The sequence below is a fragment of the Vipera berus genome, assembly GCF_964194415.1.
Source record: "Vipera berus genome assembly, chromosome: 2".
Taxonomy (NCBI): domain Eukaryota; kingdom Metazoa; phylum Chordata; class Lepidosauria; order Squamata; family Viperidae; genus Vipera; species Vipera berus.
Genome location: NC_138203.1, coordinates 176,488,749 through 176,505,862, shown reverse-complemented (window position 1 = coordinate 176,505,862; position 17,114 = coordinate 176,488,749). Strand labels below are relative to the sequence as shown.

The 17,114-nt window shown below is 35.5% G+C and overlaps 1 protein-coding gene across 3 annotated transcripts in view; it reads right to left on the bottom strand.

Annotated features, from left to right (window-relative positions):
• The window catches only part of COX10 (cytochrome c oxidase assembly factor heme A:farnesyltransferase COX10), a 124,223-nt gene that overhangs the window by 17,137 nt on the left and 89,972 nt on the right, over nucleotides 1-17,114 (bottom strand). For all 3 annotated transcript variants that reach the window (XM_081319637.1, XM_081319639.1, XM_081319638.1), the window contains exon 6: nucleotides 573-805. In XM_081319637.1, the coding sequence (XP_081175763.1) occupies nucleotides 573-805 (233 nt within the window). The remainder of the gene's footprint in view (nucleotides 1-572; nucleotides 806-17,114) is intronic.

Genomic DNA, 17,114 nt, shown 5'->3' with positions numbered 1-17,114 from the left:
ATTAACAGCTTGCTTGGTTTTTGACATATCCAAACACAGCATTATTGAAAATCATAGGCTAAACGTAACTTCTGGTACAAGGAAATCATTCTATCCTTCTGGTAATCATTGTTTCTAAACCACATGACCCCCAGTTCCTGGTTTCTTCTAGAGATCAATTTGAAAGCTCTTCTGCCATCTCATCTCTCTACTCAGGAATAGTGTCTAGTCATGCCAGCCACATGACCACGGAGACGTCCTCGGACAAGCGCTGGCTCTTCGGCTTTGAAACGGAGATGAGCACCGGCCCCTAGAGTTGGAAACGACTAGCACGCATGTGCGGGGGAACCTTTACATTTATATATAGCAGGGAGTGCTATGGAATTCAATATGGAAGACGTAAATTCTAGAAAATATAAATGTTATTCCAGCAAGTGTTGATTAAAAAGAGAATGTCTTATTTGCAATAGAGACTTATGCGAAACCAAAGCACTTATTTCCATACTATAGTTGCTTTTTGCTAGTCCCAAAGGAAAAAAAAATCAATTTTTAAAATTCCCATTCCCCTTTATGGATTTTCACTTTATACTCACCTGCATCCAGACTACCAGTTGCTGCTATCCAACCCACGACTGGCGGAACGGCACCAACCACAGCGCCTACCCATGTATTCACAATGCTAATTCGTTTTAGAGGCGTATAGCAGCAGGAATACAGGAAAATGTTGAAGGCCCCTAAGGCACCAATAAGAGGATTTACTCCGAGGACCAGCAAGGTTATTGCTGGAACTGCACAGCAGATTCCGAAGGAAACAGCAAGTAGAGGACTGTTTAAAAAAACAAGAACAAACAATTTGGAAGATATCAGTAAGGGATCTAAGATCAACATCTATTAGCGGTATTTCTTGTCCTAAACTTTTCATATTTTTAAGTTCAATGATGACAATGAGCATCTATAGAAAGGTATATCTTTGGTGGTATACTAAGTAAGCAGCAAAAGTGACAGGCAGGTGAAAAGGAAAGGCAAAACACATTGCACCCTTACTGTACTTTGCTTCCTTGTTTTTTACACAGCATGATGAAAGTAAGGGAAATACGGTGAATCTCTGGAGGCAGATTAAGTAGGTAAATGGAAATATCTGTGATTTGCATTAAATATATTATGCATTAAGCATCCATCCTGAAATTCTGATGTTGCTTGTACGTAGTTATAGACATATTTTCAGTACTAAATTTTAATTAACCATGCACTGCTTTATAGAAAGCTGTATTCAAAATGTACTACCCTGGAAAAAAAAATAATTTATCAAAACTCTATAAACCTAAACTATGGATTTCATTAGTGTTCCAGCCATAACTGTGTCAACTCTCAAAAGCACAGAAGAAATTATTTTTAATAACACATCTAAACATTTGGTGTGGATTTTTATAGTTTCCTACAGACCATTTATAGTGTTTATTTAGAATCGCAAAATAACCCCAGGACCAGCTCGGCATAAATCTTGTTAGAATGCTAAGAAGGAAGAGATATCTGCTTTTAATTTAACTTTTAATTAAATGGACCAGGCCAACAATTTGATAAACTGAAACATAATTTGACCCATTTTACAAGCCCAACTGTGGATTTTGGTAATTTAATTTAGCGGATTGCAATGTTTATTACATTTTTTTCACAAGCTTTGGAGCCAAGAAAATTATACACAGCTTTCAATGAAAACATGTGAAACACTAAAAACAAGGACCTAATTTGATACAACAGTGTAAACTATGACAAAATATTGTTATATGACAAGCTCTATTGTGTGAACCCATCACTTGCAAACGGAGGAAAGCCTACTGATTGATTAATTCTGCCTCAACAGGATGTCTGAACTGACCCCAATTCAAGCCATTAGCAAATGTTAAAGATCGTATTTTTGCTGAATAGGCTGAAGAGAAGGAAAGACTCTAACAAGAAAGAAGAAGCAGTCTGCACTTTCGTTTATTGCTCTGGATTTTACAGATATTTTGCTGCACAAAAGCAATAATTAAACAATTTTTCTTCTTACAGTGGAAACAGAAAACAGTAAATGGGGTCATAGCCCTGTTGGAAATCTGTCTCCCTTGATTATAGGTCCTGTACAGCCAAACATTAAGGTTGGGGAGGAAGGCTGCTGTGATCATTGAGTGACTGGTACTACTGTCTCAGCGGTGAATGACTGTGGGTGTCTGTGGCTGAAACTGGGCTTAAGGTTCATCACTAGTCATGAAGAGTTAAATACAAGAGTTAAAATTGATTGTTTCTTTTAACAGTTAAATTGTCTCCATTTATTCTATCCTGAAATCATAGAATTTATTTAAAAAAAAATATTTCCAAATATCTGCTTTGCAACCTCTGCAGGAGAGAAACAAATGTAATGCTTTGATTTATATTCCTGCTTATAATTCAGTAGAGCAAATGCAAGTTATGTAATGCAGCCCTGAAAATAATCTTTTCAGTTAATATTAACAGTACACACGAACATATACAAATACTAAACAAGGTATCACTAAGATTTACTGATATTATGCAAAGTGAGGTTCCACAAATGAAGCCAGCAGCTATCATAAATCTCAAATGTCAGTAAAGTGAGAGTCTTCAGGATGAGTGAGAGAAACTGATTTTGCCTCTTTGTTTAGTTCTCTGCCATTAACAGAATAGTAACGGGTCTTTTTCACACTGGACTTTATAATTAATTCAACCTATAAAATATTTTTCAAGAGTTTATAAAATAAAGTATGAGATTAAAGATTAACACACACCCTACCCAAATTCTTTGTGAGCCTAAAAGACTTTAAATGAGGCCAGCTACACTGATCAACAAACATGTGTAGATTTCTTATGTGTGCTTTACAATTCTTATTTCATGTAATTAAATAAATCACATTACTGTAAATCAAAGGTAGGCAATGGATGATTCTTCAAATGGGCTGCAGCTTCCATCTCCCATCCCATTGGCCTTTCTAGTTAAGAGTTTATAAGAACAGTCTGAATATCTGGAGTTAAACATTACCCAACATTGCATTCAAGGTTTGCCCAAATACTTTTCAATATATGGATGCTGTTATGTGTCTAGATTCTGAAAATACCAATGTAGTAATAATAATACAGATCATTCCAGGAATAGTTTTTTTAAAAAAGAAGAAGAAAAAAGCTGTTTTTGTAGCTTCACAAGAAAGTTACCAGATCCTCAGGCACTAGACCATTTTTTTGCAATTTAATTGTTACCAGGTGCACTTCACCTTTAAGCAGATCCTTCTGTTTCCAAACATTGAGCTGGGAGGTTTGGATGATTGTCAAAATCAAAGACAAGGGAATACTGTAGTGGTCAAGTTTTGATTGTTGGGAGAACTATACCAAAATCCAAGTTTTCCCCCTTGGCATGTTATCATTTAACTATAATATGATTGGAGTTGATGTAAAATGTTGAGAGTCAAATCCCTATTAAAACATCAAGATCAATGACAGTTTAGGACAGGGGTGACAAACTGCTGGCCCATAGGCTGGATGCGTCATGCTGAAACTGCGCCCATCCCAGCTCTGGCAATAAGGAAAAAGTCGTGATATGTCACGACATGTCATGTGATGTTGCGAGTTTGACACCTCTGGTTTAGGACAATTTCTCCTAGTTTAACATACTCCATAAGAATCTGAGAGGACAAAATGGGGTTGTTCCATGTTTGCTGCCTGAATAATATCAGTGAAAAGTAACAGATTAAAAAAAATTGCAAATTAACTATAGGAATCGTGTTTTATTTGTAAGTTTTGATTTTAAATAAAAGCTAAGAGGCTAATAATTATAGCATTTGGTCCAAATTACAACAGAAGTAATTCCATGGAAGAAAGTGAGTAGAAAAGATGAAGAAAACACACCAAAATTAGGATTATTCAAAAGAGGTGCATCAAATTGAGCAGGAATATTCATGAAGCACCTTCCTTTAAATAATTAAAGAACCCACATCTTTTTTCCAGGTTTATATGGAGTCATAAGCCAGTCCTGCCTGCCTCAAGTTAGTTTTGTATGCATACCCATTTGGAAAAATGTTCTGACTGCTTTAATGATTTGAAGGGCTTACACAGCTTAATAAATACCTGGTGTTATGAAAATTGTGTATAAAAAATGGACCACTGAAACTAAGAGCTTCTATGAGTGTGCATGTAAAAGATTTTAATTTGACATCCTCTCCTGAAATGAAAGCATCAAGATTTTGCCTTGGACAGTGAGATGGGTGGCATATAAATTTAATAAATAAAAATAAAAAAGAACCTGGATAAAGATTACTTTATCTTTCACTTTTGATGTTAATTAATTAATAAACCATAGCAACTGACTTGTCTCCATAAATGGAAACTTAATAAGGTCTCAGAGGCATGCTTGTCTAATAGTTTTTGAGAAATACAAGTAGCAAATGAACATCGACAAGATTTCATTCAATTGAACAGTAGCTTTCTTTAAGTACCTTACAGTGCAATTAATATGCTATAATCTATTTATCTCTAAATCAAAACCCACACCTTCAGTAGTGTTGAAGGTTTCGTAGCGCATCCATGATACTGTATAATATACATACTGTTGCTATTTTGATTCTCTCTCAGAGTAAAAACACAGTATCATGCCACCTGATGCACATAAAATCCAAAAGACAATGCTAACTAGAATCTTTATCTTCTGTATAGGCCAGGGGTCAGCAACCTGAAACAGTGAAAGAGCCACTCGGAACCGGTTCCCTCACAAAAGGAAAAACTGGGAGCCGCAAAAAATGTGTGCGCATGTGCGTACATGCGCGCATGAGCAGAACGGGGTTTGACTGAAGAGTGGAGCCAAGGCGAGATATGCACCTATCCTGCATATTTGAATTGATTGGTTGAACTTTTTTAGTCCCACATATTTTTTTTGGGACTGCGCATGGCAGAGAACTGGGAGCCGCAGGAGACGGCTGAAAGAGCCGCATGCGGCTCCGGAGCCGCGGGTTGCAGACCTGTGGTATAGGCAAAATTTTTCAAAAATCTGATACGTTTTATTTATAATTATATGGACTAAACTCTCCCTGAGCATGTTTATAGCAGGGAAATGTAAATAGCCCAAAAGAACTGCTTTTCTGGTTCCATGAGGTTACAGAAGTCATCTGTTTTAATGAGCTAAACAGCTTTGGATCACTGGTCAAAATAAATAATTTTCCACATTTTACATATTCATCTCAGTGAAGGGCTGATTATTCTGTGTGGAAAAAACACTGTCACAGGATTACACTATGACTGAAACATTCTTAAATGAACACAGGTAACAGTCTGTGATGGTGCCGGTTAAAATTTACCCTTCCATAAAAGCTACTATATACAAATGTGTTTGGTTACACAGCAATAGGTGACTCACCCACAAGTGTAGCTTAATAATAGAAGCTATTTATATTGGCAGCATATAAACCTTGAAGCATTTTCTACGTGAAATAAATACCTGCATTTTGTGTAAGATGGAATATTTTCTCCCACAAAACACTGACTATCCAACACCTAATTCTAGAAGGAAAAAATTCAACTCAGGTTCAAAGTCTACAGTAGAGAGAGAGAAAAAAAGAGCAAGTTTACTCTGGCAAATTCAATGTAGTCACTCTTAAGAGTATTTGTGTGACAGTGACAGACCCCGCAGGGTACAATATGTTCCATTTCCCTAAGTGTAACATCTGTTCAGTTGACAAGTCTCAAGCAGATTTTTCTGTTTGCAGGCATAGCCTGGAACCTGATAATCCAGCTGGTGAATTCTGCTTCTAAATCACCAATTGTAACAAAACAGTAATCAAGAATTATGACAAATCTTTGATGAAGGATGAATGGGATATATTTTGTACACTTAAGGTAAGGAAAAAGCAGTCAAAGCTAGCTTGCATCAATAAAATATGTAAATCTCAAGCAAACATACACAGCTTTTTCTGACATTCCTCTGAACCATCTCCATTTATTCCCACAGTGCCAAAAGGCAAACAACTAGGTCTTGCTGAAAACAGAAGTGGATAATTATTTTACAGAACAGGTTATTCTAATTTACTTTCATAATGTTTCAATGAACATCAATGAACCTTCATGGTACTACTAGTTACTCAAAGCACAGCATGTCATATCCTACATTCTTCTAAAATCTATTTGAAAAAAGGTACCAAGGCATAGCAAGGACATGTTTTTTGATTATACAGTGGTTAACAATGAAAATACTCCAGAAATTAAATTATGAACATTAATCCTGTTTATTCTAAAGACAGCAGCTCTTTAAGATCATAAACACAGACTTGGAAGACATAACTCCTTTGATCTTTTGTTTCTTCTCTCACAATGTTACACTATTTCCAGATGGATTCTTTTGAAAGAGTCAATATGCAAGACATCAAACACAAACAAGCAAACAACCTAAAAAATAGAGAAAAGAAGAACAGAACAGTATTTTTCAACAGGAACCTTGCTTTCCACAATACACAGTCTCGACAGCATCTATAGTAACTGAAGCCCAAACTTATATATTTGTAGTCTGGCCCTTTTATTTATTTAAATAGAATCACCAATCCTTGTGGCTAAGAAAAGCTACTCAATGGCCTAAAGCAATTATAAATGACTACAAAAGTAGATAACATCAAATCAAAAGTCCTTGCCCTGTCTCAGGTTTTATTTCATTTGCATAAAAAAGTGCCTGGCTAACTACTATTAAAAAACGATGCTGTTCTTGTATTTTATTTTGTAAGTATTAAATTATGCCTCTATCCCTTTCTTTTTTTTTTTTTTTTTGCTATATCCCTGCCAGGTTTTCTCATTTATTCCTGGCCTCTTTTTCCGGCCCTGTCCACTTTTTGAGTGCAGTTTTGGCCTGCCAAAATGTGGAAACCTGAATACCACATTTGGCGGATTAAAAAGCTGTAACAACAGAACAAACCAGATATTAGCTGGGCAACCACAGCAATTGTGAGATCTGCAATGGCCAATTGTATGAAGCGTATATTTAATTAACATCTTGGGGTCCTCGTGTTTGTGACTTGGTATGCTGATACCTTGTTTTCACCCACAGAACAAGCTACTGACTGGTGAATGATAATGAAGAAAGCATTTGTAACAAATTAAGAAGTCACCACAAACATGAGAATCCTGGCACTTCCTCAGTGCTGAAAGCACATGCTAACTTGATCCACATACCATTTCAGGCAGTTATATTTATATGTAGTATAATGCAAACCACATTTACCAGCATTTTCAGGTTTGAAAAATACCGCAGCAGTAACGATAAAAGTGAAACTAATATGGAAGGAATACCCACCCCCTCCATATTAATACTTATTTCATGGAAGATTATTTTTTATTTACAATGAGAGAAAACAAAGAGGGGAAAAAATGCCAAGCACATAAATTTAACTTATGCACTGTCACAACTACAGGAGATTTATCTGGCATCTGCATAAAATACTGCCATTCACATATCCATCTTAAGATTTAAATTATTATTAAAAAGTGTCCATTATGCTTATCGTTTAATGAAACTTAAAGGTGGCATTTAATACAACTTAAGGTGGCACTTCGAGAGTGTTTCAACACAAATGGGGCAAATACGTTTTAACATTCAATTAGTGGATTTAATCAGAAATTTTGTTCATGTCTAATGAGATATATCTTCCAATTAAAAGGAAAACATAGTCTAAGCCTGAGCATTACTAATTTATTGCTAGAGCCACCTCTTTTTCAATGGTGGGCACATATAGGAAATAACAATGACATCCTTTAAGAGAAGGAACACTGTTATTGCACTTTCTCTGTATTTTTTATGTTTATGAATGAGCAGGAAAACTGACACCAGATCTGCTCTTTGCAAAGACACAAAATTACATTAACCCGAAGTGTAATGAAGTAAAAGGGCACTCATTTAAGCAAACAAAATAGGCATTACTGAAAAGGGGAGGGGGAGAATACTAATATGCATATTCACTAATTCCTCCAGTCACTCATGCAAAAAGGTTCATGACTCATGAAAAGGACTGGAGACTGTTTGGTTTTAAAATTGAAATGCAAAACTAAATTACAGTTTTAATTGAGAACTCAAGTCTCCTTCAATCAATCCAGAGGCTTTGGGTTCCTCTCCACCACACATGCCTAAAGCATGAGAAATGGTGCTGTCTTAGGTGAGGGTGGAAAAGAATTGAGAAGATCTGAAAGTCCTCTCCTAGGATTTTTGAAAATCTTTATTTACTTACCTATGCAAATAAGTATATAGCATGCTGACTTTGCTTTCTGTACATGTAGATTTTATCAGTCTTCACAACACGAGACTTAATATAAATCAGGAAAGTAAAGATAATGCAAAAATTCCTTTATGCATGTTTGAAAGAACAAAATTGTGCAGCTTAGCTGGATATTTCATCTCAGAGAATTAAAAACTGAGTAAAGCAAACAATGAATTCCCAATTTGTTTTTGCCATAATCTACACATTTTTGATTGTTCTGTATACACTGGCATAAGGATGCAAAAATACCTAACTTGGCTGAGAGGTTTGAATCTATGAAATAAGAGAGGTCACTCTTAACATCCTAGGCTGTTGCACTTTTATTTCATTGAAAGAGAAATCTCCAAGACTGAGCAGTACATTATTATTAGTCTTATTTCTCACTTTCATCTAATATGAAGAAAACAATTACCAACAGAAGAGATAATGTATAATGGTACCATATGTAAACAGGAAGCAAACCACACTCTCTTGCACTGATGATGCTACCTAGTTGGGTAATAAAATGTCTACAAACAAACCGTTAAGCTCAGAAAATACCAAGCACTCCATAGAAAACAATCTTCAAAGTTACTGGATATAGCCATTGTCATCGTAATGTTTCCTTTCCTGTTAGCAAATATTTTATACTGACTTCAGGACAAAGAACTTTCTGGAAATCTTCAAAATTAACATGATTTTTTTTTGGAAATTATTCTGTTTTGGAGAGAATTTAGCTCTGAAATTCCAGGATTTATTGCTCACAATTGTGTACTAGACAGTTCCAGTAAGCTCCTGGCTCAGGTTCTAGTTGGCTGGGAATGATCTGTTTTGTTTGTTTAAACGATAGGTTAATAAAATATAATATATTTTTTAAATATATTTCTGTAATTGTTATGAATGCTGAGTGTCTCCTTTATAGAGAGAGCACACAAATCCAATAATGAAAGTATATCAACTAATTTTAAAAGTTAATTGGGGCTAAGAATAGGAGAGAAAATTCTCTCATCAGATATGCCTATTTTACAATACTTCATTAATAAGCCAAAAAACTGGGACTATACACACATTATTCTGACATTTGCACTTTTAAAAATGTATGCCAAACTGCATAGATTTCAATACAAAAACTGTTTGTGAATAGCCACGTATTACCAATATTCAGGTAGATCTTTCTTTCCATTATCATAAGTTTGGAATATGATCTGTAAACTGAGAAATCTGACGAAAATAAATGTGATAGAATCACCAATATTTGATTAAATCAGACAGCTGTAGAGAGGAAGATACACCAACAAATTCGGAAGCACCATCCCTATTAAGGCACAGTGGTCTTCCTCACCTTGTAAAATCTTTGTGATTACTGAAGGTCAATAGCTAAAATGGCATACAATACAGCCAATACATTCCCATTTACATTCATCTTAATATGACAGCTAACAAGATGCTTTATTTTATTAAGGAATAAAGTGGAATCCAGAAAAACTCATTAAGTAAAGTAAAGGCCTTTATGCTTAAAAGCACTTAAGGAAGGAATTTTGACAAACATCATAATATTTAATCTCCTGATAAAGGTTTAACAACTTCAATTGTTTAGAAAGCAGAAATGTCTTTGATGTGCAAAGACTTAGAAAGGAAGAATAGCTGAGCTGCTAATACCTCTGATAGTGTATGTGGGAGCCTAGTCTCATCAGTGATAAACTGAAGAATTCTTGACTTATACTGAAATAATCTGGCTGAGATGAAAGAAGCATAATAAAGGCTAAAATCTTCAACAAAAAGCCTTATTTGCACTGTATCTGCACAAATGCTTTTGAGTAAAAATAAAGACATTTTAAGAATTGTTAATTGAATATCTGCTTTCAGTTAAATTTGGATAGTGTGGTAGCTAAATAATATGATTGCTTGATAGACTTCTGTATACACATACAGTTGCAAGAAAAAGTATGTGAACCCTTTGGGATTATGTGGAGTTTTGCATGAATTGGCCATAAAATGCGCTCTAAATGTCATGTAAGTCACAACAATAGAAAAACACAGTCTGCTTAAAATAGTACTACACAAACATTAGCTGTTGTCATGTTTTAACTGAAAAATAAAATGTAAACATTCACAGTGCAGGGTGGAAAAAATATGTGAACCCCTAGCCTAATGACTTCTCCAAGAGCTAATTGGAGCCAGGAGTGAGCCAACCTTGACTCCAATCAGTGTGATGATATTGGATGTGTTGCTGACAGCTGTCCTGCCCTTTACAAACACACACCTGTTTTGGGTTTACTGGTCTCAAGAAACACTGTCTGATGTGAACCACGCCTCGCAGAAAAGAGCTCTCAGAAGACCTATGATCAAGAATTGTTGACTTGCATGAAGCTGGAAAGTGAGTATCTCCAAAAGCCTTGATGTTCATGTGTTCACGGTAAGACAGACTGTCTACAAATGGAGAAAGTTTAGCACTGTTGCTACTCTCCCTAGGCGTGGTCGTCCTGTAAAAATGACTGCAAGAGCACAGCGCATAATGCTTAATGAGGTAAAGAAGAATCCTAGAGTGTCAGCTAAAGACCTACAGAAATCTCTGGCACATGCTAACATTTTTGTTGACACATCTACAATAAGGAAAACATTAAACAAGAATGGAGTACATGGGAGGACACCACTGCTGTCAAAAAAAAAATATTGCAGCACGTTTGAAGTTTGCAAAAGAGCACCTGGATGTTCCACAGCACTACTGGAAATATATACTGTGGACAGATGAAACCAAAATTGTTTGGGAAAAACACACAACACTATGTGTGGAGAAAAAAAGGCACAGCACACCAACATCAAAACCTCATCCCCACTGTAAAACATGGCGGAGGGAGCATCATGGCTTGGGGCTGCTTTGCTGCCTCAGGGCCTGGACGGATTGTTGTCACTGATGGGAAAATGAATTCCAGAGTTTATCAGGACATTTTGCAGGAAAACGTACGACCGTCTGTCCGCCAACTGAAGCTCCGCAGAGGATGGGTGATGCAACAGGACAATGACCCAAAGCATACAAGTAATTCAACAAAACAATGGCTTCAACAGAACAGAATACGCCTTCTGGAGTGGCCCAGTCAGAGTCCTGACCTCAACCTCAGGACAGCTGTCAGCAACACATCCAATATCATCACACTGATTGGAGTCAAGGTTGGCTCACTCCTGGCTCCAATTAGCTCTTGGAGAAGTCATTAGGTTAGGGGTTCACATATTTTTTCCACCCTGCACTGTGAATGTTTACATTTTATATTTCAGTTAAAACATGACAACAGCTAATGTTTGTGTAGTATTATTTTAAGCAGACTGTGTTTTTCTATTGTTGTGACTTACATGACGTTTAGAGCGCATTTTATGGCCAATTCATGCAAAACTCCACGTAATCCCAAAGGGTTCACATACTTTTTCTTGCAACTGTAGATATAGTAGAACACTGACTGAAATTATTATAGAAATATATTTCTCAAGTTCTGAAGAAAACTGGAGCCAAATTATGATTTTGTTTTATTAAATTTTTCTTTTAATATAGTACTGAACACCTCCAAATTTCAGATGAGCAGGGGCAGTGTGTACACAATTTGTGCTTTATTAATAGATCAGTTTTTAATAAAAATCAAATTACAGGATTTAGCATTATTTTAGATTAGTTTTTTAATCCCACCTTTATTACTTTTATAAATAACTCAAGGCAGCAAGCATACCTGATATTCCTTCTTCCTATTTTTCCTCACAATAGCAACTCTATAAAGTGAGTTAGAGAGAGAGAGAGAGAGAGATTGTTTTTGCAATAGCAATAGCACTTAAGATTTATATAACACTTCACAATGCTTTACAGCCCTGTCTAAGCGGTTTACAAAGTCAGCATATTGCCCCCAACAATATGGGTCCTCAGAGAAGTAGCAGAAGTAGCCTGCAGTACTGCATTCTAACCACTGCGTCATCATGGCTTCATATGTGAAGTTAGAGAATATTTTATTATGATACATAATAAAAGTAGCATCTTCTTGCAGTGTCAGTTTTCTTCAAGCATTATGTATAACCTCATGGAGTAAAACAAGATGAAAAAGCTAATCTACAGCTTTTCTATTTTATAATAGGCTTTTAGATTTTCTTGTAGTTAAGAACAGCAAATGTGTTTGTTTCATTCTCAGAAACTATTAGCTAGAAGAAATGTTCTCATTGCCAACATTCCCCAAAAAGATATTTTGTAGACTATGGGCTATTTGAGCTCCATGACAGTCATTATTTTACCTCTGATCAATGATTGAAAGTAATTGCAACAAAGAAGCAGTCTGGAACAATGGCATAATAGTGGTGGGAAATGGAAATCTGATTCTTAATTTCCCTACTCTAGTGCACAGGGATCTGTGCACCAAAAAACTTCAAAACCATGACTAGAGGTCCCCAATATTTACCTACTCACAAATATGGAAATATGAAATATGTCAGCACTTTACTTATTCTGTGAAACAAGTGAGGTATATACTCACAGACACACACACACACACATGTATGTGAATATATGTGTGTACACATGTATCTCTCCATTGTCTGTCTGTCTGTCAGTGTATCTATCATCTATCTATCTATCTATCTATCTATCTATCTATCTATCTATCTATCTATCTATCTATCTATCTATCTATCTATCTATCTATCTACCTACCTACCTACCTACCTACCTACCTACCTACCTGATTTGTATCAAAAGTAAGCTGTGTATCAAACATATTGCATTATCACCGTTTTCCATACAAAAAGGTTTATTACCATTTAACAACTGATTTCTGAGTCAATATATTATAAAGGCTACAACAATGAACCAGTTTGAACTTTTATTCAGAAAACATATGAATAAAAATTAAGAAATTCTGAGTAATAGCCAATATTTCATGAACAGACCTTTTCTCACTTAGTGACTGAGACCTTTTCTGCGTCCCACTGTCACTTGTTCACCTCTAAATTGTTTCCCATCCCCTAGGAATAGTTTTGTGGGTTCTGGGGGTTAAAGGAAAGAGAGGTAATCTGTTTCACTCTGTTACATCAAGAGTAGATGTTTATAAGAAACCATCTTTTAAAAGCCACTTCTTTAGATTGCTGCTATTAAAAACCAATTCAACTGACAGAACTGTGGCTGAGAAAAACAAATATCTCTTGGATTCCTGACATGGCATTTTTAGTCCAAAGTTGCCAGCTTCCCTTTCTTTGCAAAGAAATTTGTATTGGCTACATTAAAATATCACGTATCTATGTAAATTCATTTCTTTCTCTCTAAACAAGGAAACAGATAATATATGACATCCCAGCTTTGCTGTCAGAGAGCATATAAGTTGTTGTTTGAAAATGTAATTGACCCTGCATTTTAACCAAACTAAGGCAATTAGTTAACCAATCTCAGTTGCAGATGTTCCATCTCCTTTGTCCAGAATTACAGACGTTAGCAACTTTATAAACAAATCAGCCTGGTTTAAAGAAGTCACTTATTTCTCAAAAAATAGCCTCATCTCTCTAATTTTTCATTACAACCATTTTTAAGAATACTTCATTTTTTTAAAAAAAATGAGCTTGAATGCTTGCATTTTTGCATTTATATTTTTGAATTTGGAGTTTTTAAATTTTGCTATAATTACTATTGCTATCATTGTTTCTTGTTTTTCATGCTGTTCTTAAGATTATTTTTATGGTTTCTATTTATTTATACACCCAGAAAGCTGACATTATTGGTGATTTAGAAGGGCAATAAAATTATCAAATTACAGTGACTGATTACAAGGCAATCAATCAAAAGATATTTAGAATGTAAAACAATGAAGAGAACAATTTATTTAATTTTATTTTTATATTATTTTAGCAGTTCTCATGAGAATCTCTATTGCACTAAATTTACAAGATAAGATATGAGAACAGAAACAGCATGTTAAAAGTGCCATAAATCCTTCTTTTCCTTCAAGCACATATTCTGCAGAGAATTAAATTCTTATTTCCAAATGTATTTTTTTTCCAGTTGGAAAGGGAGGAGAATAATGATATCAATGCAATGAGGCCTAAATTCATTACGGTTTCATTTGTGTATAAAGGCTTTTTATTATTTCAGTGTTGCTCTTAGATGAAATTATGAACAACAGTTACAATTCAGAATCACCCAGAGTTTGAAACACAGTACAGGAGGTCCTCGACTTATGACAACAATTGAGGCCAAAATTTCTGTTCTGAAGCAAGAAGTTGTTAACTGAATTTTGCCCCATTTTATAAACTTTCTTGCCAGTTGTTAAGTGAATCGCTGCAGTTGTTAAGTTAGTAACATGGTTGTTAAGTGAATCTGTCCCATTGATTCTGCTTGTCAGAAGGTCACAAGATGATCACTGGACCCCCGGGGACACTGCAACCGTCATAAATAGATGCTAGTTGCCAAGTGGTCACATGACCATGGGGATGGTGCAGTGGTCATAAGAATGAAAAACGGTCATAAGTCACTTTTTCAGTGCCGCTGTAACTTTGAATGAATGAATCTAAACATCCCCTGCAGTCAGTTTCAACTCATCATCTCATTCAAAAAGGATCTTCCTTAACAAGGGTCCCCAATCTCTGGGGTGTAAGCCTTTCAGAATTGGCTGCAGAAGCAGCAAGTAAGCGACTGCACATGCATTGCCACTTGTGCGAGCGCATGCACTCCATTTGCTTCTCTCCCCCCCGGCTGGTCCATAAAGCTGGAAAGGTTGGGGTACTCCGTTCTATAAGGCAACATAATTCTGAGAATGCAATAACCTGTTTCAAAGGACTTTGAGATTATGTACATGAATTCTTATTCACAACCTGCAGAATAAACTATGTATTAACAGCATACCTCTTATTTACATCCTATCCATGTCCAATGGGGTTGGTCATTTAACTGAATGCCAAGAAATAGAAAAACAGAAAGAAATGAAAAAGAGAAAAGAGAATGGTTGGAGTCCAAATGAGGGAGATTTTGCCATAAAATACTGATCCTACTTGCTCTTTGATAATGATATCATAACCAGTAATATATAATATTACAGCTAATGACGGTGAATATATTCACCATTATTCAGTTATTAACTGTCCTGGGACTATAATTAAGGATGGTATAAGAAATAGTAATAACATATTTTATACTGTGACGGTTTCATCTTCTCCCTTCAATATTATTTTTTATGGGCAGGATATCTATTTCCTGTTCAAGCTTTCCTAAGTTTAGGTTTCAGTGGTTTGTTTTTTAGCACATTATCACCTTTTCTGCAAGAGGTGTTCATCCCTTTAAATATTTGTGCAAGGACCCCCAGCAGATCATTAGAAATTTAAAGTAAAGCAAACCAGCATAGAAATGAATATACAAATCCTATTACCCAGATAGGCCCCCTTTCAGCAAAAATTATTAGAGTATAAACTGTGATTTTTATCAAGTAGACTCCAATAAAATGGGTGAGAGAGTTCTTTGTGTATCTTAGTCTCTGGAATGCAAACTCTGCAGCAATGACTATGCTAGCAATGCCTAATTAAAGTGTAAACCCTGGTATCTGACTTGCCAAGTTGCTAATATGTAAGCTGTCCCTTGTTTAAAGACCTAATAAACTCAACCATTTACAGAAGAAATGCACTTTTTACGTGACTTACTGCAAATAGAATTCGAGTTGGAAGCCATTTAGCATCTGAGACAGTTTGGTAATGGACTTGCTGAGTAGTGTCATTTTTGAAACTACTTGGCACATGTTGAATAACGGGCCACTGTTGGTAAGATAAAGTCTTCCAAGATTAAAAAAAGGGCAGAGTGCCAGAGCAAAATGTATACAAATGTATATAAATACAAATGTACATAAATTTAATAGGCTCCATAAGAAGCTCTATTCTCAAACAAATTTTATTATTTAGCCCAACCAAATGGATATTTTTGAGAATATATATCCAGTTGCTTTCTGGTTTCCAATTTTTAAGAAATACAAATTTTTGCTTGTTATTTCTATAACAAAAAGTCAACTCTCTTTTTGCTCAGGGCAGATTTGTAGGGGTACCCTTGCACATTTCTTGACAGAAGTAGGAAGCACTTTGCCATTATCTGCGGTCAGGAGGTCAACTCCCCAGTTTTGCCCCAGTTCTAATTCTTTTAAACTTTTTCCCTTCCAACCATTATGTAGATTTGACCCAGCATAACTTCCAAGCCCAGTGAAGATCAGTTTATTTCTGCTTAACGTTGAAATAATTATTTGCCTAGGTTGCCTTGTTTCTAGTTCCCAATGACTATTAAGAAGCCATTTAGAGCATTTTAGATCTTGCCTAAGAATTCAATAGAGGGGCCTGATTCTTCTGATGTGAACATTCTTTTGAGTTTTGGTACATATAAAGCTTAAGCTACAATCTTCCATTGCAAACCACAGCATACCCCCAGGGGTGCCTCGATTCACACAACACAGCAACATTGTGGCTGAAAACAAGAACTTTTCACATTCATAATTATTATATTGGGAACTGACTTTAGTGATATTATTAGAATGAGGATTGATGTCTAAAAGCTCACTTAGTAAGAAACCCTTCATACCTTTTAGTCCTTTGTAAAAACGGCTATGTATTTTAAGGGACTTAAGGAAATTTTTTGAGTAGCATTCATGTTGTGATACTTTGAATCAACTTTCAAATTGATCACTGTGAAACAAATGGTTATGTAAAACTATATTCTGAGAGACTCTAATGTTACATTTCATGTCTCTGAGGTAGATTTTTGGTTCAAACACTCATCACTTATAATTGTGCTACATATGACATGGTATATTAGTATAGTTTATCATTATAAAGAAATGATTTGACTTGATTTTATTTTTACTAGTGTAACAGCTACTGTTATTATGATAACCTGCCAAT